Source organism: Triticum dicoccoides, chromosome 2A, assembly GCF_002162155.2.
Source record: "Triticum dicoccoides isolate Atlit2015 ecotype Zavitan chromosome 2A, WEW_v2.0, whole genome shotgun sequence".
Lineage (NCBI taxonomy): Eukaryota > Viridiplantae > Streptophyta > Magnoliopsida > Poales > Poaceae > Triticum > Triticum dicoccoides.
Window position 1 is genome coordinate 126,360,166 of NC_041382.1, and position 22,357 is coordinate 126,382,522.

The 22,357-nt window shown below is 44.3% G+C and overlaps 1 protein-coding gene across 2 annotated transcripts; it reads right to left on the reverse strand.

Annotated features, from left to right (window-relative positions):
• Nucleotides 1-1,608: 1,608 nt before the first annotated feature.
• LOC119353767 lies at nucleotides 1,609-4,459 on the reverse strand. Of its 2 annotated transcripts, none has more exons than XR_005170524.1 (2): nucleotides 2,835-4,459; nucleotides 1,609-1,977 (listed from the first exon to the last, which is right to left on the reverse strand). XR_005170524.1 is itself a non-coding variant. In XM_037620444.1 (2 exons), exon 1 carries the CDS (start codon nucleotides 4,334-4,336, stop codon nucleotides 3,161-3,163), a length of 1,176 nt encoding a protein of 391 aa, XP_037476341.1. In that variant the 5' UTR covers nucleotides 4,337-4,459; the 3' UTR covers nucleotides 1,609-1,977; nucleotides 3,144-3,160. The 2 variants fall into 2 exon arrangements, 1 of the variants encoding a protein (XP_037476341.1); XM_037620444.1 differs by having other exon boundaries at nucleotides 3,144-4,459.
• Between the last annotated feature and the right edge of the window lie 17,898 nt (nucleotides 4,460-22,357).

Genomic DNA, 22,357 nt, shown 5'->3' on the forward strand with positions numbered 1-22,357 from the left:
ACTGTCTATTGCTGTTTCCAGGGATGGAGTCTCAGACAACTAGATGTACAGAACGCGTTCCTTCATGGTGTTCTGGAAGAGGAAGTATACATGAAACAACCTCCTGGTTTTGAGAACAAGGATAAACCCTTTCATGTGTGTAAGCTTGATAAAGCTCTATATGGACCGAAGCAAGCTCTCAGGGCATGGTATTCTCGTCTCAGTCAGAAACTACAAGCACTTGGTTTTGTTCCTTCAAAATCTGATACATCTCTATTCATCTATAATAAGTTCAAAACATATATTTTTGTTTTTATCTATGTTGATGATATTATTGTCACAAGTTCATCTAATGAAGCAGTGACAGGATTGTTGAAAGACCTAAGTGCTGAGTTTGCTCTTAAAGATCTGGGAGACTTACACTTTTTCCTAGGGATTGAGGTAAAGAAAATTGAAGATGATTTTCATCTCTCTCAAGAAAAGTATGCTGCTGATTTGGTAAGAAGAGTTGGCTTGCAAGGATGTAAAGCCTCCCCAACTCCTTTATCTAGCACAGAAAAATTGTCACTTGAAGAGGGAGATCTCTTGGGTCAAGAGGATAGTACTAGATATAGAAGTCTAGTAGGCGCACTTCAGTACCTCACCTTAACAAGGCCAGATATATCATTTGCAGTCAACAAAGTATGTCAATTTCTTCATGCACCCACTACTGTTCATTGGAATGCTGCCAAGCGCATAATGAGATATGTGAAAAATACTATGAGTCTTGGTCTTACATTCACCAAATCTTCATCAACTCTTATCAGTGCTTTTTTTGACTCTGATTGGGCAGGATGCATAGATGACAGACGCTCCACTGGTGAATTTGCAGTTTTCTTTGGACCAAATCTTATATCATGGTGTGCAAAGAAACAGGCTACTGTATCACGATCTAGCACTGAAGCTGAGTATAAAGCATTAGCAAATGCTACTGCTGAGATTATCTGGGTTCAGTCCATATTGAGAGGGCCGGCTGTGAAGCACACTAAAACCCCATGTTTATGGTGTGATAATCTGGGTGCTACTTATCTGTCTGCTAACCCAGTTTTTCATGGCAGGACAAAACACATTGAGATAGATTTCCATTTTGTCAGAGAAAGAGTTGCAAGGAGACAATTGGATATCCGCTTTGTGCATTCACGAGATCAGGTTACAGATGGCTTCACAAAAGCATTGCCTATGATTTTTTTTGAAGAATTCAAGCGCAATCACTTGACCAAGTTGTGATTAAGGAAGAGTGTTAAACAACGTTGCTATGGTGTTAAGGTGGTTCGGTTCAGCCATATATTCTGGTGCAACCGCATAGACTAGATAGATATTCTCTGTAACAATATTCTCCTTCTAGTTTATCTCTTGTACTCCAAGTAGCTTATCCCTTGTATCTTAAGTTTCAATCCCAACAACTTATACGCTATCAGGGAGTTGCGCCCCTGTCTTTATAACAGGTAGCCGTCGCCCTGAACCTGTCTTTATAACACGTAACCTGTCTTTATAACACGTAGCCGTCGCCCTGAACTGGGTACGACGTTTCGTTCCCACACTTCCAACATCAGGAATTCAGGATTCCAGGCACACAACAAACATGCAGGGTGCAGGCAACAAACTATTCTTTTTTCTAGGGAACGAAAGAAACACTCGAGAGAGTTGCCGCTCACAGAAACACAACAACTCCAGCAGCAAAAGACAGGACTGCGATTCGAGGATAAAACGCGACACTGGAGCCTGATAATTAACACGGCGAACAAGTCGCAAAAACAGACACCGCTAGAATTTTCCGCTCACGATTCAGGCTAGGAGACGAACATCTAAGCGAACAACAGAAAAGAGCAAGTATGTTTTGCAAGCTACTGATGTCTGATAGTCCCTAAACCAATCCGCTCGCTCTTCTTATTCAGCTTTTTGATGGGTGGTGAAGGCTCCACTGATGTCACCAGAGAAAAGCTTTTGCAGTCCAGATATCTGAAACAAAAGGGCGTAAACATCAGTTCAAACTCGAATATATTCATCCGAGCAAAAAGCCAGTAGACAGTCCATGCAATTCGAGGATATGATGAACCACACAGAGAAAGGGATGCGGTGACACAGTTTCAGGACAAGAATTTGTTGCATAAAAAGTTCAATACATCTCTGGAAATTACCACAGCTGTGGTTTGCTGCAGTTTCAATTAAACTTTGCAGACAATTTTTAGACGGTTCTATGGACCATTTTTATGAAGTATTATTCTATTAAACTTCCTGATAGGAGCATACGAAAACACAACTTAAAGCTAACTTGAAAGATTATAAAATGCAGCTCATTGACTGTATGATACAGTATTAGCACAATACATATTGTAAGCCCACCAAGTGTTACAGAACCTAAGTCCACATAAAAGAAGCAAACTGACATTTAGTTACTGTTACTTTTTTTTTTGCTATAGCCACCTACGAGCTTTATCACAAGTCTAATTCATAACTGTTCCACGTGACCAGCGTAACATTTGCATACGCTTCACAGTTTTACAAAAAATTCAAGCAAAAACGTAATAATGTGCTTTTCTGATGTAAATTCTGATCAAAATAAATTATATGATAAACAGGCAATAAAATGAAATATCAATAAGATGAATTGTACTAACAACATGATGATCAGGACAACAATAAGGCTGGTGAATTGTTGAATAGGGATCACCATTTAATAGCCATGGGCATGCATCCGCAAATCAAAAGCATCACATAATCAACTTTGTGTAGTATGAAGAGTGCAAATAGAATCATGCAATCAGGAGCTAATTGCAAACAATGGCCTTACAAATAAAGGCGAGCCTTAAACTTACTTTCTTTCATCCATGCAGGGTGCCTTATTTGCTTCACCATAAGTTCCCTAAGTTGCTTTGCTTCGGGGACGACAAATACTATGAATCCCCAAACTAATCTGGGGATATTCTACAGTCTACAGACTTTTGGGAGAACTCATCTAGATGCTACAACAGATTACCAGCTACCCATAGACACAGGATTGATTACCACACAACATAAGACTAACATGACAGACACGAAATTAAAAGCAGAAGTGACAGCAAAGGAGCAGTCTATGTAGGAATTCCTCCAACCATGCTATCCTACACCATTTTGATGGAATATACCTCACCAATCGCATCAACTAAAACATCCTCCTGGAATTGTCATCTTCCCTCAGGAACGGCAGATTCTGCAAATTCTCCATTATATCATCTGATGCATCAACATCCAAATCAAACCCAATGTCACCATCCGCACCAAAATGCAACATCATGCTGTCATCAGTTGCCTTTGCCACCTCATTTATGTTAATTCCTCTTGAATTCTCAGTGTGTCCAGTCTCTGCATTTTCACTCCAATCAGGCCCAAGCAAAGATGGCTCAATGCCGCTCTCCACACCGCCAGAAGCATGCTTTTTGAGGCCTCCCCCAACCTTCTTGCGGGCTGCTGTCTTCTTGATTTTACCTCTAGGCGGCCCTGCCACAGTGCCACCACCAGCACTCTTATTCCCAGGATGTGCATTTGATGGCGGTGCATTGGCATTAGGATGTCCAACTCCAACATTATTCCCAACATTCTGCTTACCAAAATTATCCGTAGGTGCTGGCTGAGATGCTGGCTGTGGAGCAGATGAATCCCGTGGCATCGGGAAGAACGGCTTCCAGTCAGTACTCAGATCAGCGGGCTTAGGAAACCCCATTGGGATGAAACCCCAGGCGCAGTAGTAAAAGTCGGTGCCGGGCACAATAGGCGGAGCAGCCGGGAGCTCGGTGGCCACGAACGCTCGCCGGCACCCGGCGCTCGCGCACATGAGCGAGCGCCCCACCAGCAGGCGCTCGTACTGGTGCACATGGCAGCAGTGGGGGCAGACCGTCCAGAACGTATCTTCTGCGGCGGAGGCGCCGCCGGGAGCAGCAGGAGCGGGAGCGGCGCCGGTGGAGGTGCTCTCGGAGAGGTGGGCGAAGGCTTCTTCAACGGCGCGGAGGGCGGTGTCGGCGCCGGGGTGGGGATTGCGGCGAGGGGCGAGGAGGTTGGCGAGGCGGCGGAAGGCCCGCTTGACGTCGGCGCTGTCGGGGTTGGGCTGGAGCTGGAGGATGGCGAGGGGATCGGGGCGGCCGGAGGGGAGGAGGCGCTGGGCGGCGAGGTGGACGTCGGCGACGGCGAGGAGCTCGTCGGCGCCGGGGAGGAGGGGGTCGGCGTCCACCGCATGCTCCGCAAAGCGCTTGCAGCCGACCAGGTCGCGCGCGGCGAGGAGCTTGGCAGCGATCTCCAGCGACCGGGCCGGCTCCACGCCGCCGCCACCGGCGGAGGAATCCATGCGGTGCGGGTGCGGGTGGGGGTGGGGGAAGTCAGCGAGTGCTTGTGGGGGCACAGCTGTCAGACCGGCGCTTAAGACCTTCTCGTTTCGACGAGACAGCTGGTGAGTGTTGTGAGAGCAAAATCGCCGCTTGGAGGCTTGATGGTGAGCATCTCTCTCACCCTCCCTGTTTATATAGACCACCGTTAAAAATATTTCCTCTCTACTAATTTCTAATCACCCCTATTTACAGCGATTTATTTACTATGATTTACAAAGATTATATTTGTTTCGTAACGGTTACAATACCAATGGTAATAATTTAAACGTTCATTTTTTTTCAACAGCTCTATTCTAACGGTTCGTTTTCAACGGCTTTATTCCACATCTAACGGAGTACTATTTTTTACTGACCACATTTTCAGACATGATTCTTCCACTTTGATCATGCTAATGTGCTAGCAATGTGTTAATGTTAAGACGCCTCTTTGAAATCTTTGAATTTGTGCAAAGCATAAAGAAACAGGAATTTGTACAAAGCATGTGCCTAAATTGTTGCACAAATAAAAAAATGTCATGTTAAATTAGCACACAATGTGTATGAAGTTGGAATCGGATTAAGAAGGTAGATTCATATCTTGTCTTTGTTTGTTTCTTTTGATCTAAATTTAGAATAACATGATAGTGTGTTCATAACTTCATATGTTATTGAATGCCAAAATGACAACTAGGAGCATTTTGATTATGCGTCGATTAAGATGAATTCTTGTTCGCATCGTAGTAACAAAAAAAAAAGAGAAAGGCGTTTTGGAGGCCGAGCTCCATGGAGGCCTTTATTTAAAAAAAATCAAATTCAAACTTTTATGGTTCAAAAAAATATGCGTGTATGTAAGGATGTTACTCACATGTGTGTAAAAATTCATGATGAAATACCTTGAGTTGCGACCTCTACAAAAAAGACAAATTCATGGCCTGGGAGGATGGATAGTATCATGTGTTAAACAACCTCAGATTTGTCTTTTTTGCACAACCCTTATTTCAATGTATTTTCAACTGAAAATAAGCACATATATGTATTATGCCTTCATATATGCCTGTAATTTTTTTCATAATTTTTTGAAATGTAAAAATATGAATTTCAATGAAATTTCAAATTTGAATTTGGAGGCCTCACTGCAGCCCGAGCTCCAAAGGGGATTTCCGAAAAAATCATCCCTAAATAACAATTTGATGTTTGCTTGTTACCAAGCTGGTGTGTAGACATATTTTGCGCCAATAAATTATCCTCATTCATCGGTCAGTCTTTTCCTTCCATGAATTTGGTTTCACTAACATTGATGAAGAAGGTAGACCAGTGGATCAAAAGATATATTGATCTATGATTAGATCCTTGCATTATCTTTGTGCATGTGTGCCATATTTCAAGTCACTCCAGAGAGACGTCTTATGATGGTTAAGAAACCTTAGATATCTTGTTTATACCTGAAAATTTGGGCTTTGGTATATTTAAGGATGCCACCTTTGATCTCGTAAGTTATTCATATTCAAATTACACGAGAGATCGCGTAGATAGGAAGTCCACCTCCATAACATCCCAATTCCTTGGGAGATGTTAGTTAGTCGGGCCTCGAAGAAACAAATCTTTGTTTCCGTTTACACCATCGAAGAGAATACACTATTGTGATTGAAGATGGATAGATTAGAAGTTTTCTCGCAAAAAGAAGAAGTCAAATACATTGTCGTCAGTAATTGTTGGCCCAATTATTGTGGATGAAGCAAACACTGAGAGATTTTGATGTGATCTTTGACAAGGTGCCTCTTTTGCGTGATAATGAAACTGCAATATCCATATCCAACAACCTCGTCCAATACTTCCAAACCAAACACATAGAATCTTTAACACTTCTTTGGGGATCATGTGCTTCGAGCAAAAATTGGGACAAGTTATGTGGGGATGGATAAACAATTAGTGGGCATCTTCACCAAGCCCCTAGGGTGAAACTAGATTTTGTGTGTTAAGGCATGAGCTCACTATCATCGAATCTCAAAGCTTGGAGTGAAATATTGCTCACACACTTATACTTAAATTGTTATCTAATTTGGATGTATGTGTAGAAATAGGGGGTGTGACTCAATTCATGAGTCTACACACCCCTGGATGATGCAAACATTGATATATCCCACTTTGTATGTGACTAATGTGCTTAAAAGAGGGCTTTGATTTCGATCCAAGTTTTATATATTCACGGCGCCAAGTCACAATGCTCATACACGGTGGATAAGGACACCGCCCCTATCCTTGAGAGGGCTAGACCTTATTTGATCTTATTTGAGTTGTAGACTCTATGTCACTACATGTTGGATAGTTAAAAGCACTCAATGTTGGGTTTACATTGCATTTGTGCAATATCGGGTGTACATGACACTATACTTTCTGGGAACATAGTAGAGACCAAAAAAATCGTCCTACGAATCAAGTTCATAGGAACACTATGAAGATGCAAAGGGTTTAGATCATATCATTGCCAACTTAGAGTAGCAGCGGAAGAAGAGTTGGTGAAGATCCGTTGATGCATCGTCCCGCAGCTATGATTTACAACCTCCAACAGTGATAATTTCCTCCCTTGGACTGTCCCTCGAACAAAGATCGAAAAACACGATCTCTCTATGAATCACACACACACACACATATGAGATCATCAATCCGACAACGCTTCGACATCCAGAAGTAGACGCCGCTGGAGAACTAGAAGGGGGTGGAGCAGCCTTGCGGCGTACTGATACGCCCATTTTGCATCATACTTTCATATTGGTATTTATTGCATTATGGGATGTTATTATGATACGTCTCAAACGTACCTGTAATTTTTTATTGTTCCTTGTTGTTATATTATCAATCTTGGATGTTTTATAATCATTTTATAGTCATTTTATATCATTTTTTGGTACTAACATATTGACATAGTGTCAAGTGCCAGTTGTTGTTTTCTGCATGTTTTTTACATCGCGGGAAATCAATACCAAACGGAGTCCAAATGCAGCGAAACTTTTTGTGGGTTTTTTGGGCCAGAAGGCAACCAATGGGCTGAAGAAGCGCCTGGGGGCTGCTCTTGTTGGAAATATGCCCTAGAGGCAATAATAAAAGGATTATTATTATATTTCCTTGTTCATGATAATTGTCTTTTATTCATGCTATAATTGTGTTATCCGGAAATCATAATACATGTGTGAATACATAGACACCAACATGTCCCTAGTAAGCCTCTAGTTGACTAGCTCGTTGATCAATAGATAGTCATGGTTTCCTGACTATGGACATTGGATGTCATTGATAACGAGATCACATCATTAGGAGAATGATGTGATGGACAAGACCCAATCCTAAACATAGCACAAGATCGTATAGTTCGTTTGCTAGAGTTTTTCCAATGTCAAGTATCTTTTCCTTAGACCATGAGATCGTGTAACTCCCAGATACCGTAGGAGTGCTTTGGGTGTACCAAACATCACAACGTAACTGGGTGACTATAAAGGTATACTACGGGTATCTCCGAAAGTGTCTGTTGGGTTGACACGGATCAAGACTGGGATTTGTCACTCCGTATGACGGAGAGGTATCTCTGGGCCCACTCGGTAATGCATCATCATAATGAGCTCAAAGTGACCAAGTGTCTGGTCACGGGATCATGCATTACGGTACGAGTAAAGTGACTTGCCGGTAACGAGATTGAACGAGGTATTGGGATACCGACGATCGAATCTCGGGCAAGTAACGTACCGATTGACAAAGGGAATTGTATACGGGGTTGCTTGAATCCTCGACATCGTGGTTCATCTGATGAGATCATCGAGGAGCATGTGGGAGCCAACATGGGTATCCAGATCCCGCTGTTGGTTATTGACCGGAGAGCCGTCTCGGTCATGTCTACATGTCTCCCGAACCCGTAGGGTCTACACACTTAAGGTTCGGTGACGCTAGGGTTGTAGAGATATGAATATGCAGTAACCCGAAAGTTGTTCGGAGTCCCGGATGAGACCCCAGACGTCACGAGGAGTTCCGAAATGGTCCGGAGGTGAAGAATTATATATAGGAAGTGCAGTTTCGGCCATCGGGAGAGTTTTGGGGGTCACCGGTACTATACCGGGACCACCGGAAGGGTCCCAGGGGTCCACCGGGTGGGGCCACCCATCTCGAAGGACCCCATGGGCTGAAGTGGGGAGGGGAACCAGCCCATAGTGGGCTGGTGCGCCCCCTTTGGCCCACCCCATGCGCCTAGGGTTGGGAACCCTAGGGTGGGGGGCGCCCCACCTGGCTTGGGGGGCACTCCACCCCTTGGCCGCCGCCCCCCTAGGAGATCCCATCTCCTAGGGCCGGCGCCCCCCTAGGGGAGCCTATATAAAGGGGGGGAAGGGAGGGGCAGCTGCACCCTTGACTCTTGGCGCCTCCCTTTTCCCTGCTACACCTCTCCCTCTCGCAGTAGAACGGTGAAGCCCTGCTGCGGTGACTCCTGCATCCACCACCACGCCGTCGTGCTGCTGGATCTTCATCAACCTCTCCTTCCCCCTTGCTGGATCAAGAAGGAGGAGACGTCACGCTGACCGTACGTGTGTTGAACGCGGAGGTGCCGTCCGTTCGGCGCTAGGATCTCCGGTGATTTGGATCACGTCAAGTACGACTTCCTCATCCCCGTTCTTTGAACGCTTCCGCGCGTGATCTCCAAAGGTATGTAGATGCAATCCGATCACTCGTTGCTAGATGAACTCATAGATGGATCTTGGCGAAACCGTAGGAAAATTTTTGTTTTCTGCAACGTTCCCCAACAGTGGCATCATGAGCTAGGTCTATGCGTAGTTCTTTTTGCACAAGTAGAACACAATTTGTTGTGGGCGTAGATGTTGTCAACTTTCTTGCCGCTACTAGTCTTATTTTACTTCAACGGTATTGTGGGATGAAGCGGCCCGGACCAACCTTACATGTACGCTTACATGAGACTGGTTCCACTGACTGACATGCACCAGTTGCATAAGGTGGCTGGCGGGTGTCTGTCTCTCCCACTTTAGTTGGAGCGGATTCGATGAAAAGGGTCCTTATGAAGGGTAAATAGAAGTTGATAAATCACGTTGTGGCTTTCACGTAGGTAAGAAAACGTTCTTGTTAAAACCCTATTGCAGCCACGTAAAAACTTGCAACAACAATTAGAGGACGTCTAACTTGTTTTTGCAGCAAGTGTTTTGTGATGTGATATGGCCAAAGGTGTGATGAATGTTGAATGATATATATGTGATGTATGAGATGTTCATGCTATTGTAATAGGAATCACGACTTGCATGTCGATGAGTATGACAACCGGCAGGAGCCATATGAGTTGTCTTTATTTTTGTATGACCTGCGTGTCATTGAGAAACGCCATGTAAATTACTTTACTTTATTGCTAAACGTGTTAGCTATAGTAGTAGAAGTAATAGTTGGCGAGCAACTTCATGGAGACACGATGATGGAGATCATGATGATGGAGATCATGGTGTCATGCCGGTGACAAGATGATCATGGAGCCCCAAGATGGAGATCAAAGGAGCTATGTGATATTGGCCATATCATGTCACTATTATTATTTGATTTCATGTGATGTTTATCATGTTTTTGCATCTTGTTTACTTAGAATGACGGTAGTAAATAAGATGATCCCTCATAATAATTTCAAGAAAGTGTTCCCCCTAACTGTGCACCGTTGCGACAGTTTGTTGTTTCGAAGTACCACGTGATGATCGGGTGTGATAGATTCCAACGTTCACATACAACGGGTGTAAGATAGATTTACACATGCAAACACTTAGGTTGACTTGACGAGCCTAGCATGTACAGACATGGCCTCAGAACACAGAAGACCGAAAGGTCGAGCATGAGTCGTATAGAAGATACGATCAACATGAAGATGTTCACCGATGTTGACTAGTCCGTCTCACGTGATGATCAGACACGGCCTAGTTAACTCGGATCATGTTATACTTAGATGACTGGAGGGATGTCTATCTAAGAGGGATTTCATTGAATAATTTGATTAGATGAACTTAATTATCATGAACTTAGTCTAAAATCTTTACAACATGTATTGTAGATCAAATGGCCAACGTTGTCCTCAACTTCAACGCGTTCCTAGAGAAACCAAGCTGAAAGACGATGGCAACAACTATACGGACTGGGTCCGGAACCTGAGGATCATCCTCATAGCTGCCAAGAAAGATTATGTCCTACAAGCACCGCTAGGTGAAGCACCTGCTCTCCCTGCAGAACAAGACGTTATGAACGCTTGGTAGACACGTACCGATGATTACTCCCTCGTTCAGTGCAGCATGCTTTACAGCTTAGAGCCGGGGCTCCAAAAGCGTTTTGAGAGACACGGAGAATATGGGATGTTCAAAGAGTTGAAAATGGTTTTTCAAGCTCATGCCCGGGTCGAGAGATATGAAGTCTCCGACAAGTTCTTAAGCTGTAAGATGGAGGAAAACAGTTCTGTCAGTGAGCACATACTCACTATGTCTGGGTTATAGAACCGCTTGACTCAGCTGGGAGTTAATCTCCTGGATGACGCGGTCATTGACAGAATCCTTCAGTCGCTTCCACCGAGCTACAAGAGCTTTGTGATGAACTTCAATATGTAGGGGATGGAAAAGACCATTCCTAAAGTATTTGCAATGCTGAAATCAGCAGAGGTAGAAGTCAAAAAGGAACATCAAGTGTTGATGGTGAATAAAACCACTAAGTTCTAGAAGGGCAAGGGTAAGAAGAACTTCAAGAAGGACAGCAAGGGAGTTGCCGCGCCCGGTAAGCAAGCTGCCGGGAAGAAGCCAAAGAATGGACCCAAGCCCGAGACTGAGTGTTTTTATTGCAAGGGAAGTGGTCACTGGAAGCGGAACTGCCCCAAATACTTAGCGGACAAGAAGGCCGGCATCACGAAAGGTATATGTGATATACATGTAATTGATGTGTACCTTACTAGTACTCGTAGTAGCTCCTGGGTATTTGATACCGGTGCGGTTGCTCACATTTGTAACTCAAAGCAGGAGCTGTGGAATAAGTGGAGACTGGCGAAGGACGAGGTGACGATGCGCGTCGGGAATGGTTCCAAGGTCGATGTGATCGCCGTCGGCACGCTACCTCTACATTTACCTACGGGATTAGTTTTAAACCTCAATAATTGTTATTTAGTGCCAGCTTTGAGCATGAACATTGTATCAGGATCTCGTTTAATTCGAGATGGCTACTCATTTAAATCCGAGAATAATGGTTGTTCTATTTATATGAGAGATATGTTTTATGGTCATGCTCCGATGGCGAATGGTTTATTCTTAATGAATCTCGAGCGTAATGCTACACATATTCATAGTGTGAATACCAAAAGATGTAAGGTTGATAATGATAGTCCCACATACTTGTGGCACTGCCGCCTTGGTCACATAGTGTTGGGGAACGTAGCAGAAATTCAAAAATTTTCCTACGGATCACCAAGATCTATCTATGGAGAGACCAGCAACGAGTAGAAGGAGAGTGCATCTACATACCCTTGTAGATCGCTAAGCGGAAGCGTTCAAGTGAACGGGGTTGATGGAGTCGTACTCGTCGTGATTCAAATCACCGATGATCAAGTGCCGAACGGACGGCACCTCCGCGTTCAACACACGTACAGCCCGGTGACGTCTCCCACGCCTTGATCCAGCAAGGAGAGAGGGAGAGGTTGAGGAAGACTCCATCCAACAGCAGCACAACGGTGTGGTGGTGGTGGAGGAGCGTGGCAATCCCGCAGGGCTTCGCCAAGCACCACGGGAGAGGAGAAGAACTTGGGAGAGAGGGAGGGGCTGCACCAAAGGCATAAGGTGTGTTTTGGGAGGCCCTCCTACCCCACTATATATAGGGATCCCAAGGGGGGGGGGTGCGCCAGCCCCTAGGAGATCCAATCTCCAAGGGGGCGGCAGCCAGGGGAGGAGTCCTCCCCCCCCAAGGCACCTAGGAGGTGCCTTCCCCTGCTGGGACTCTTCCTTTAGGGTTTCCCCAGGCGCATGGGCCTCTTGGGGCTGGTGCCCTTGGCCCATGTAGGCCAAGGCGCACCCCCTACAGCCCATGTGGCCCCCCGGGGCAGGTGGCCCCACCCGGTGGGCCCCCGGGACCCTTCCGGTGGTCCCGATACAATACCGATGACCCCGAAACTTGTCCCGATGGCCGAAACAGGACTTCATATATATAAATCTTTACCTCCGGACCATTCCGGAACTCCTCGTGACGTCCGGGATCTCATCCGGGACTCCGAACAACATTCAGTAACCACATACAAGCTTCCTTTATAACCCTAGCATCATCGAACCTTAAGTGTGTAGACCCTACGGGTTCGGGAGACATGCAGACATGACCGAGACGTTCTCCGGTCAATAACCAACAGCGGGATCTGGATACCCATGTTGGCTCCCACATGTTCCACGATGATCTCATCGGATGAACCACGATGTCAAGGACTCAATCGATCCCGTATACAATTCCCTTTGTCTATCGGTATGTTACTTGCCCGAGATTCGATCGTCGGTATACCGATACCTTGTTCAATCTCGTTACCGGCAAGTCACTTTACTCATTCCGTAACACATCATCCCGTGATCAACTCCTTGGTCACATTGCGCATATGATGATGTCCTACCGAGTGGGCCCAGAGATACCTCTCCGTTTACACGGAGTGACAAATCCCAGTCTCGATCCGCATAAAACAATAGATACTTTCGGAGATGCCTGTAGTGCACCTTTATAGTCACCCAGTTACGTTGTGACGTTTGATACACCCAAAGCACTCCTACGGTATCCAGGAGTTACACGATCTCATGGTCAAAGGAAGAGATACTTGACATTGGCAAAGCTCTAGCAAACGAACTACACGATCTTTGTGCTATGATTAGGATTGGGTCTTGTCCATCACATCATTCTCCTAATGATGTGATCCCGTTATCAACGACATCCAATGTCCATAGCCAGGAAACCATGACTATCTGTTGATCACAACGAGCTAGTCAACTAGAGGCTCACTAGGGACATATTGTGGTCTATGTATTCACACATGTATTACGATTTCCGGATAATACAGTTATAGCATGAATAAAAGACAATTATCATGAACAAGGAAATACAATAATAATACTTTTATTATTGCCTCTAGGGCATATTTCCAATAGTCTCCCACTTGCACTAGAGTCAATAATCTAGTTCACATCGCCATGTGATTAACACTCACAGGTCACATCGCCATGTGACTAATACCCAAGAGTTTACTAGAGTCAGTAGTCTAGTTCACATCACTATGTGATTAACACCCAATGAGTTTTTATGTTTGATCATGTTGCTTGTGAGAGAGGTTTTAGTCAACGGGTCTGAACCTTTCAGATCCGTGTGTGCTTTACAAATCTCTATGTCATCTCCTAGATGTAGCTACCACGCTCTATTTGGAGCTATTCCAAATAACTGTTCTACTTGGAGCTATTCTAAATTGTTGCTCCATTATACGTATCCGGTATCTCTACTCAGAGCTATCCGGATAGGTGTTAAGCTTGCATCGACGTAACCCTTTACGACGAACTCTTTTACCACCTCCATAATCGAGAAAATTCCTTAGTCCACTAGTTACTAAGGATAACTTTGACCGCTGTCCTGTGATCCATTCATGGATCACTCTTGTACCCCTTGACTGACTCATGGCAAGGCACACTTCAGGTGCGGTACACAGCATAGCATACTGAAGAGCCTACGTTTTAAGCATAGGGGACGACCTTCGTCCTTTCTCTCTATTCTGCCGTGGTCGAGCTTTAAGTCTTAACTTCGTACCTTACAACTCAGGCAAGAACTTCTTCTTTGACTGATCCATCTTGAACACCTTCAAGATCATGTCAAGGTATGTGCTCATTTGAAAGTACCATTAAGCGTTTTGATCTATCCTTATAGATCTTTATGCTTAATGCTCAAGTAGCTTAATCCAGGTTTTCTATTGAAAAACACTTTCAAAATAACCCTATATGCTTTCCAGATATTCTACGTCATTTCTGATCAACAATATGTCAACAACCTATACTCATCAGAAATTCTATAGTGCTCCCACTCACTTCTTTCGAAATACAAGTTTCTCATAAACTTTGTACAAACCCAAAATCTTTGATCATCATCAAAGCATACATTCCAACTCCGAGATGCTCACTCCAGTCCTTAGAAGGATCGCTGGAGCTAGCATACCTTTTAGCATCCTCAGGATTGACAAAACTTTTCTGATTGTATTGCATACAACCTTTCCTTACGAAAACTAGTAAGGAAACTTGTCTTGACATCCATCTGCCAGATTTCATAAATGCAGCTAATGCTAACATGATTCCGACGGACTTTAAGCATCGCTACGAGTGAGAAAATCTCATCGTAGTCAACTCCTTGAACTTGTGAAAAACTTTTCGCCACAAGTCGAGCTTCATGGACGGTGACATTACCATCCACGTCCGTCTTCTTCTTAAAGATCCATTTATCTTAATGGCTTGCCGATCATCGGGCAAGTCCACCAAAGTCCATGCTTTGTTCTGATATATGGATACTATCTCGGATTTCATGGCTTCTAACCATTTGTCGGAATTCGGGCCCACCATCGCTTCTCCATAGCTCGTAGGTTCATTGTTGTCTAGCAACATGACCTTCAAGACAGGATCACCTTACCACTCCGAAGTAGTACGTGTCCTTGTCGTCCTACGAGGTTTGGTAGTGACTTGATCCGAAGTTTCATGATCAATATCATAAGCTTCCACTTCAATTGGTGTAGGTGCCACAGGAACAACTTCCTGTGCCCTGCCACACACTGGTTGAAGTGATGGTTCAATAACCTCATCAAGTCTCCACCATCCTCCCACTCAATTCTTTCGAGAGAAACCTTTCCTCGAGAAAGGACCCGATTCTAGAAACAATTCATATTGCTTTCGGATCTGAATTAGGAGGTATACCCAACTGTTTTGGGTGTCCTATGAAGATGTACTTTATCCGCTTTGGGTTCGAGCTTAATCCTGAAACTTTTTCACATAAGCGCCGCAGCCCCAAACCTTTAAGAAACGACAACTTAGGTTTCTCTAAACCATAATTCATACGGTGTCATCTCATCGGAATTACGTGGTGCCCTATTTAAAGTGAATGTGGTTGTCTCTAATGCCTAACCCATGAACAATAGTGGTAATTCGATAAGAGACATCATGGTACGCACCATATCCAATAGGGTGCAACTATGATGTTCGGACACACCATCACACTATGGTGTTCCAGGCGGTATTAATTGCGAAACAATTTTCACAATGTCTTAATTGTGTGCCAAAACTCGTAACTCAGATATTCATCTCTATGATCATATCATAGACATTATATCCTCTTGTCACAATGATCTTCTACTTCACTCTGAAATTACTTGAACCATTCAATAATTCAGACTTGTGTTTCATCAAGTAAATATTCTCAACATCTACTCGAATCATCTGTGAAGTAAGAACATAACGATATTCACTGCATGCCTCAGCACTCATTGGACTGTACACATCAAAATGTGTTACTTCCAACAAGTTGCTATCTTGTTCCATCTTACTGAAACCGAGGCTTTTCAGTCATCTTGCCCATGTGGTATGATTTGCATATCTCAAGTGATTCAAAATCAAGTGAGTCCAAACGATCCATCTGCATGGAGTTTCTTCATGCGTATACACCAATAGACATGGTTCGCATGTCTCAAACTTTTCTAAAACGAGTGAGTCCAAAGATCCATCAACATGGAGCTTCTTCATGCGTTTTATACCATTATGACTTACATGGCAGTGCCACAAGTAAGTGGTACTATCATTACTATCTTATATCTTTTGGCATGAAAATGTGTATCACTACGATCGAGATTCAATAAACCATTTATTTTAGGTGCAAGACCATTAAAGGTATTATTCAAATAAATAGAGTAACCATTATTCTCTTTAAATGAATAACCGTATTGCGATAGACATAATCCAATCATGTCTATGCTCAACACAAACACCAAATCTCGATGGTAGAGGGAGCGTGCGATGCTTGATCATATCAACATTGGAAACACTTCCAACACATATCGTCAGCTCACCTTTAGCTAGTCACCGTTTTATTCCGTAGCTTTTATTTCGAGTTACTAACACTTAGCAACCGAACTGGTATCTAATACCCTGGTGCTACTAAGAGTACTAGTAAAGTACACATTAACATAATGTATATCCAATATACTTCTATCGACCTTGCCAGCCTTCTCATCTACCAAGTATCTAGGGTAATTCTGCTCTAGTGACTGTTCCCCTTATTACAGAAGCACTTAGTCTCGGGTTTGGGTTCAACCTTGGGTTTCTTCACTGGAGCAGCAGCTGATTTGCCGTTTCATGAAGTATCCCTTCTTGCCCTTGCCCTTCTTGAAACTAGTGGTTTCACCAACCATCAACAATTGATGCTCCTTCTTGATTTCTACTTTCGCGGTGTCAAACATCGTGAATACCTCAAGGACCATCTTATTTATCCCTGATATGTTATAGTTCATCACGAAGCTCTAGCAGCTCGGTGGCAATGACTTTGGAGAAACATCACTATCTCATTTGGAAGATCAACTCCCACTCAATTCAAGTGATTGTTGCACTCAGACAATCTGAGCACAAGCTCAACGATTGAGATTTTCTCCCTTAGTTTGTAGGCTAAGAAAATTGTCGGAGGTCTTATACCTCTTGACGTGGGCACGAGCCTGAAATCCCAATTTCAGCCCTCGAAACATCTCATATGTTCCGCGACGTTTCGAAAATGTCTTTGGTGCCTCTACTTAAACCATTTAACTGAACTATCACGTAGTTATCAAAACGTGTATGTTCGATGTTAGAAACATCCACAAACGACGTTTGGGGTTCAGCACACTAAGCAGTGCATTAAGGACATAAGCGTTCTAGTGTCCGCATAATTGCTACTGTCAACTTTCAACTATATTTTCTCTAGGAACATAACTAAAACAGTAGAACTATAGCGTGAACTACGACATAATTTGCAAAAGGTCTTTTGACTATGTTCAAGATAATTAAGTTCATCTTATGAACTCCCACTTAGATAGACATCCCTCTGGTCATCTAAGTGATCACATGATCCGAGTCAACTAGGCCGTGTCCGATCATCACGACGGACTAGTCATCATCGGTGAACATCTTCATGTTGATCGTATCTACCATATGACTCATGCTCGACCTTTCGGTCTCCGTGTTCCGAGGCCATGTCTGCACATGCTAGGCTCGTCAAGTTAACCCTAAGTGTTTTCGCTGTGTAAAACTGTCTTACACCCGTTGTATGTGAACGTAAGAATCCATCACACCCGATCATCACGTGGTGCTTAGAAGCGACGAACTGTAGCAACGGTGCACAGTTAGGGGAGAACACTTCTTGAAATTTTGTAAGGGATCATCTTATTTACTACCGTCCTCCTAAGTAAACAAGATGCATAAACATGATAAACATCACATGCAATCAAATAGAGTAGTGACATGATATGGCCAATATCATATAGCTCCTTTGATCTTCATCTTCGGGGCTCCATGATCATCTTGTCACCGGCATGACACCATGATCTCCATCATCATGATCTCCATCATCGTGTCTTCATGAAGTTGTCACGCCAACGACTACTTCTACTTCTATGGCTAACGCGTTTAGCAATAAAGTAAAGTAATTTACATGGCGTTGTTAAATGACACGCAGATCATACAATAAATAAAGACAACTCCTATGGCTCCTGCCGGTTGTCATACTCATCGACATGCAAGTCGTGAATCCTATTACAAGAACATGATCAATCTCATACATCACATATCATTCATCACATTCTTCTTGGCCATATCACATCACATAGCATACCCTGCAAAAACAAGTTAGACGTCCTCTAATTGTTGTTGCATGTTTTACGTGGCTGCTATGGGTTTCTAGCAAGAACGTTTCTTACCTACGCAAGACCACAACGTGATATGCCAATTGCTATTTACCCTTCATAAGGACCCTTTTCATCGAATCCGTTCCGACTAAAGTGGGAGAGCCTGTCACCCGCTAGCCACCTTATGCACCAAGTGCATGTCAATCGGTGGAACCTGTCTCACGTAAGAGTACATGTAAGGTCGGTCCGGGCTGCTTCATCCCACAATACCGTCGAAACAAGATTGGACTAGTAACGGTAAGCATATTGAACAACATCAACGCCCACAACTACTTTGTGTTCTACTCGTGCAAAGAATCTACGCAATAGACCTAGCTCATGATGCCACTGTTGGGGAACGTAGCAGAAATTCAAAATTTTTCCTACGGATCACCAAGATCTATCTATGGAGAGACCAGCAACGAGTAGAAGGAGAGTGCATCTACATACCCTTGTAGATCGCTAAGCGGAAGCGTTCAAGTGAACGGGGTTGATGGAGTCGTACTCGCCGTGATTCAAATCACCGATGATCAAGTGCCGAACGGACGGCACCTCCGCGTTTAACACACGTACAGCCCGGTGACGTCTCCCACGCCTTGATCCAGCAAGGAGAGAGGGAGAGGTTGAGGAAGACTCCATCCAACAGCAGCACAACAGCGTGGTGGTAGTGGAGGAGCGTGGCAATCCCGCAGGGCTTCGCCAAGCACCACGGGAGAGGAGAAGAACTTGGGAGAGAGGGAGGGGCTGCACCAAAGGCATAAGGTGTGTTTTGGGAGGCCTTCCTACCCCACTATATATAGGGATCCCAAGGGGGGGGTGCGCCAGCCCCTAGGAGATCCAATCTCCAAGGGGGCGGCGGCCAGGGGAGGAGTCCTCCCCCCCAAGGCACCTAGGAGGTGCCTTCCCCTGCTGGGACTCTTCCTTTAGGGTTTCCCTAGGCGCATGGGCCTCTTGGGGCTGGTGCCCTTGGCCCATGTAGGCCAAGGCGCACCCCCTACAGCCCATGTGGCCCCCCGGGGCAGGTGGGCCCCCGGGACCCTTCCGGTGGTCCCGGTACAATACCGATGACCCCGAAACTTGTCTCGATGGCCGAAACAGGACTTCATATATATAAATCTTTACCTCCGGACCATTCCGGAACTCCTCGTGACGTCCGGGATCTCATCCGGGACTCCGAACAACATTCGGTAACCACATACAAGCTTCCTTTATAACCCTAGCGTCATTGAACCTTAAGTGTGTAGACCCTACGGGTTCGGGAGACATGCAGACATGACCGAGACGTTCTCCGGTCAATAACCAACAGCGGGATCTGGATACCCATGTTGGCTCCCACATGTTCCACGATGATCTCATCGGATGAACCACGATGTCAAGGACTCAATCCATCCCGTATACAATTCCCTTTGTCTATTGGTATGTTACTTGCCCGAGATTCGATCGTCGGTATACCGATACCTTGTTCAATCTCGTTACCGGCAAGTCACTTTACTCGTTCCGTAACACATCATCCCGTGATCAACTCCTTGGTCACATTGCGCATATGATGATGTCCTACCGAGTGGGCCCAGAGATACCTCTCCGTTTACACGGAGTGACAAATCCCAGTCTCGATCCGCATAAAACAATAGATACTTTCGGAGATGCCTGTAGTGCACCTTTATAGTCACCCAGTTACGTTGTGACGTTTGATACACCCAAAGCACTCCTACGGTATCCAGGAGTTACACGATCTCATGGTCAAAGGAAGAGATACTTGACATTGGCAAAGCTCTAGCAAACGAACTACACGATCTTTGTGCTATGCTTAGGATTGGGTCTTGTCCATCACATCATTCTCCTAATGATGTGATCCCGTTATCAACGACATCCAATGTCCATAGCCAGGAAACCATGACTATCTGTTGATCACAACGAGCTAGTCAACTAGAGGCTCACTAGGGACATATTGTGGTCTATGTATTCACACGTGTATTACGATTTCCGGATAATACAGTTATAGCATGAATAAAAGACAATTATCATGAACAAGGAAATATAATAATAATACTTTTATTATTGCCTCTAGGGCATATTTCCAACACATAGGTGTCAAACGCATGAAGAAGCTCCATGCAGATGGACTTTTAGAGTCTCTTGATTACGAATCATTTGACATGTGTGAACCATGCCTCATGGGTAAAATGACCAAGACTCCATTCTCAGGAACAATGGAGCGAGCAACCAACTTATTGGAAATCATACATACTGATATGTGCGGTCCAATGAGTGTTGAGGCTCGCGGTGGCTATCGTTATGTTCTCACCCTCACTGATGACTTGAGTAGATATGGGTATGTCTATTTAATGAAACACAAGTCTGAGACCTTTGAAAAGTTCAAGGAATTTCAGAGTGAGGTTGAGAATCAACATGATAGGAAAATCAAGTTCTTGCGATCAGATCGCGGAGGAGAATACTTGAGTCACGAGTTTGGCACACACTTAAGAAAATGTGGAATAGTTTCACAACTAACGCCGCCTGGAACACCTCAGCGTAATGGTGTGTTCGAACATCGTAATCACACTCTATTAGATATGGTGTGATCTATGATGTCTCTTACCGATTTACCGCTATCATTTTGGGGCTATGCTTTAGAGACTGCCGCATTCACTTTAAATAGGGCTCCGTCGAAATCAGTTGAGACGACACCGTATGAATTATGGTTTGGGAAGAAACCTAAGCTGTCGTTTCTAAAAGTTTGGGGATGCGATGCTTATGTCAAGAAACTTCAACCTGAAAAGCTCGAACCCAAGTCGGAAAAATGCGTCTTCATAGGATACCCTAAAGAAACTATTGGGTATACCTTCTACCTCAGATCAGAAGGCAAGATCTTTGTTTCCAAGAAGGGATCCTTTCTAGAGAAGGAGTTTCTCTCGAAAGAAGTAAGTGGGAGGAAAGTAGAACTTGATGAAGTATTACCTCTTGAACCGGAAAATGGCGCAACTCAAGAAAATGTTCTTGAGGTGCCTGCACTGACTAGAGAGGAAGTTAATGATGATGATCATGAAACTTCAGATCAAGTTGCTACTGAACTTCGTAGGTCCACAAGGACACGTTCCGCACCAGAGTGGTACGGCAACCCTGCCTTGGAAATCATGTTGTTAGACAATGGTGAACCTTCAAACTATGAAGAAGCGATGGCGGGCCCGGATTCCGACAAATGGCTGGAAGCCATGAAATCCGAGATAGGATCCATGTAAGAAAACGAAGTATGGACTTTGACTGACTTGCCCGTTGAGCGGCGAGCCATAGAAAATAAATGGATCTTTAAGAAGAAGACAGACGCGGATGGAAATGTGACCATCTATAAAGCTCGGCTTGTCGCTAAGGGTTATCGACAAGTTCAAGGGGTTGACTATGATGAGACTTTCTCACCCGTAGCGAAGCTGAAGTCTGTCCGAATCATGTTAGCAATTGCCGCATTCTATGATTATGAGATATGCCAAATGGACGTCAAAACTCCATTCCTTAATGGTTTCCTTAGGGAAGAATTGTATATGATGCAGCCGGAAGGTTTTGTCAATCCTAAGAATGCTGACAAGGTGTGCAAGCTCCAACGCTCGATTTATGGGCTGGTGCAAGCATCTCGGAGTTGGAACATTCGCTTTGATGAGATGATCAAAGCGTTTGTGTTTATGCAGACTTATGGAGAAGCCTGCGTTTACAAAGAAGTGAGTGGGAGCTCTGTAGCATTTCTCATATTATATGTAGATGACATACTTTTGATGGGAAATGATATAGAACTTTTGGACAACATTAAGGCCTACTTGAATAAGAGTTTTTCAATGAAGGACCTTGGAGAAGCTGCTTATATATTAGGCATCAAGATCTATAGAGATAGATCAAGACGCCTCATAGGTCTTTCACAAAGCACATACCTTGATAAGATATTGAAGAAGTTCAATATGGATCAGTCTAAGAAGGGGTTCTTGCCTGTGTTGCAAGGTGTGAAATTGAGCTCAGCTCAATGTCCGACCACGGCAGAAGATATAGAAGAGATGAGTGTCATCCC

Bases quoted from the DNA above. Each gene is read 5' to 3' on its own strand.
- LOC119353767 (XM_037620444.1), bottom strand. From the start codon at position 4,336: ATGGATTCCTCCGCCGGTGGCGGCGGCGTGGAGCCGGCCCGGTCGCTG.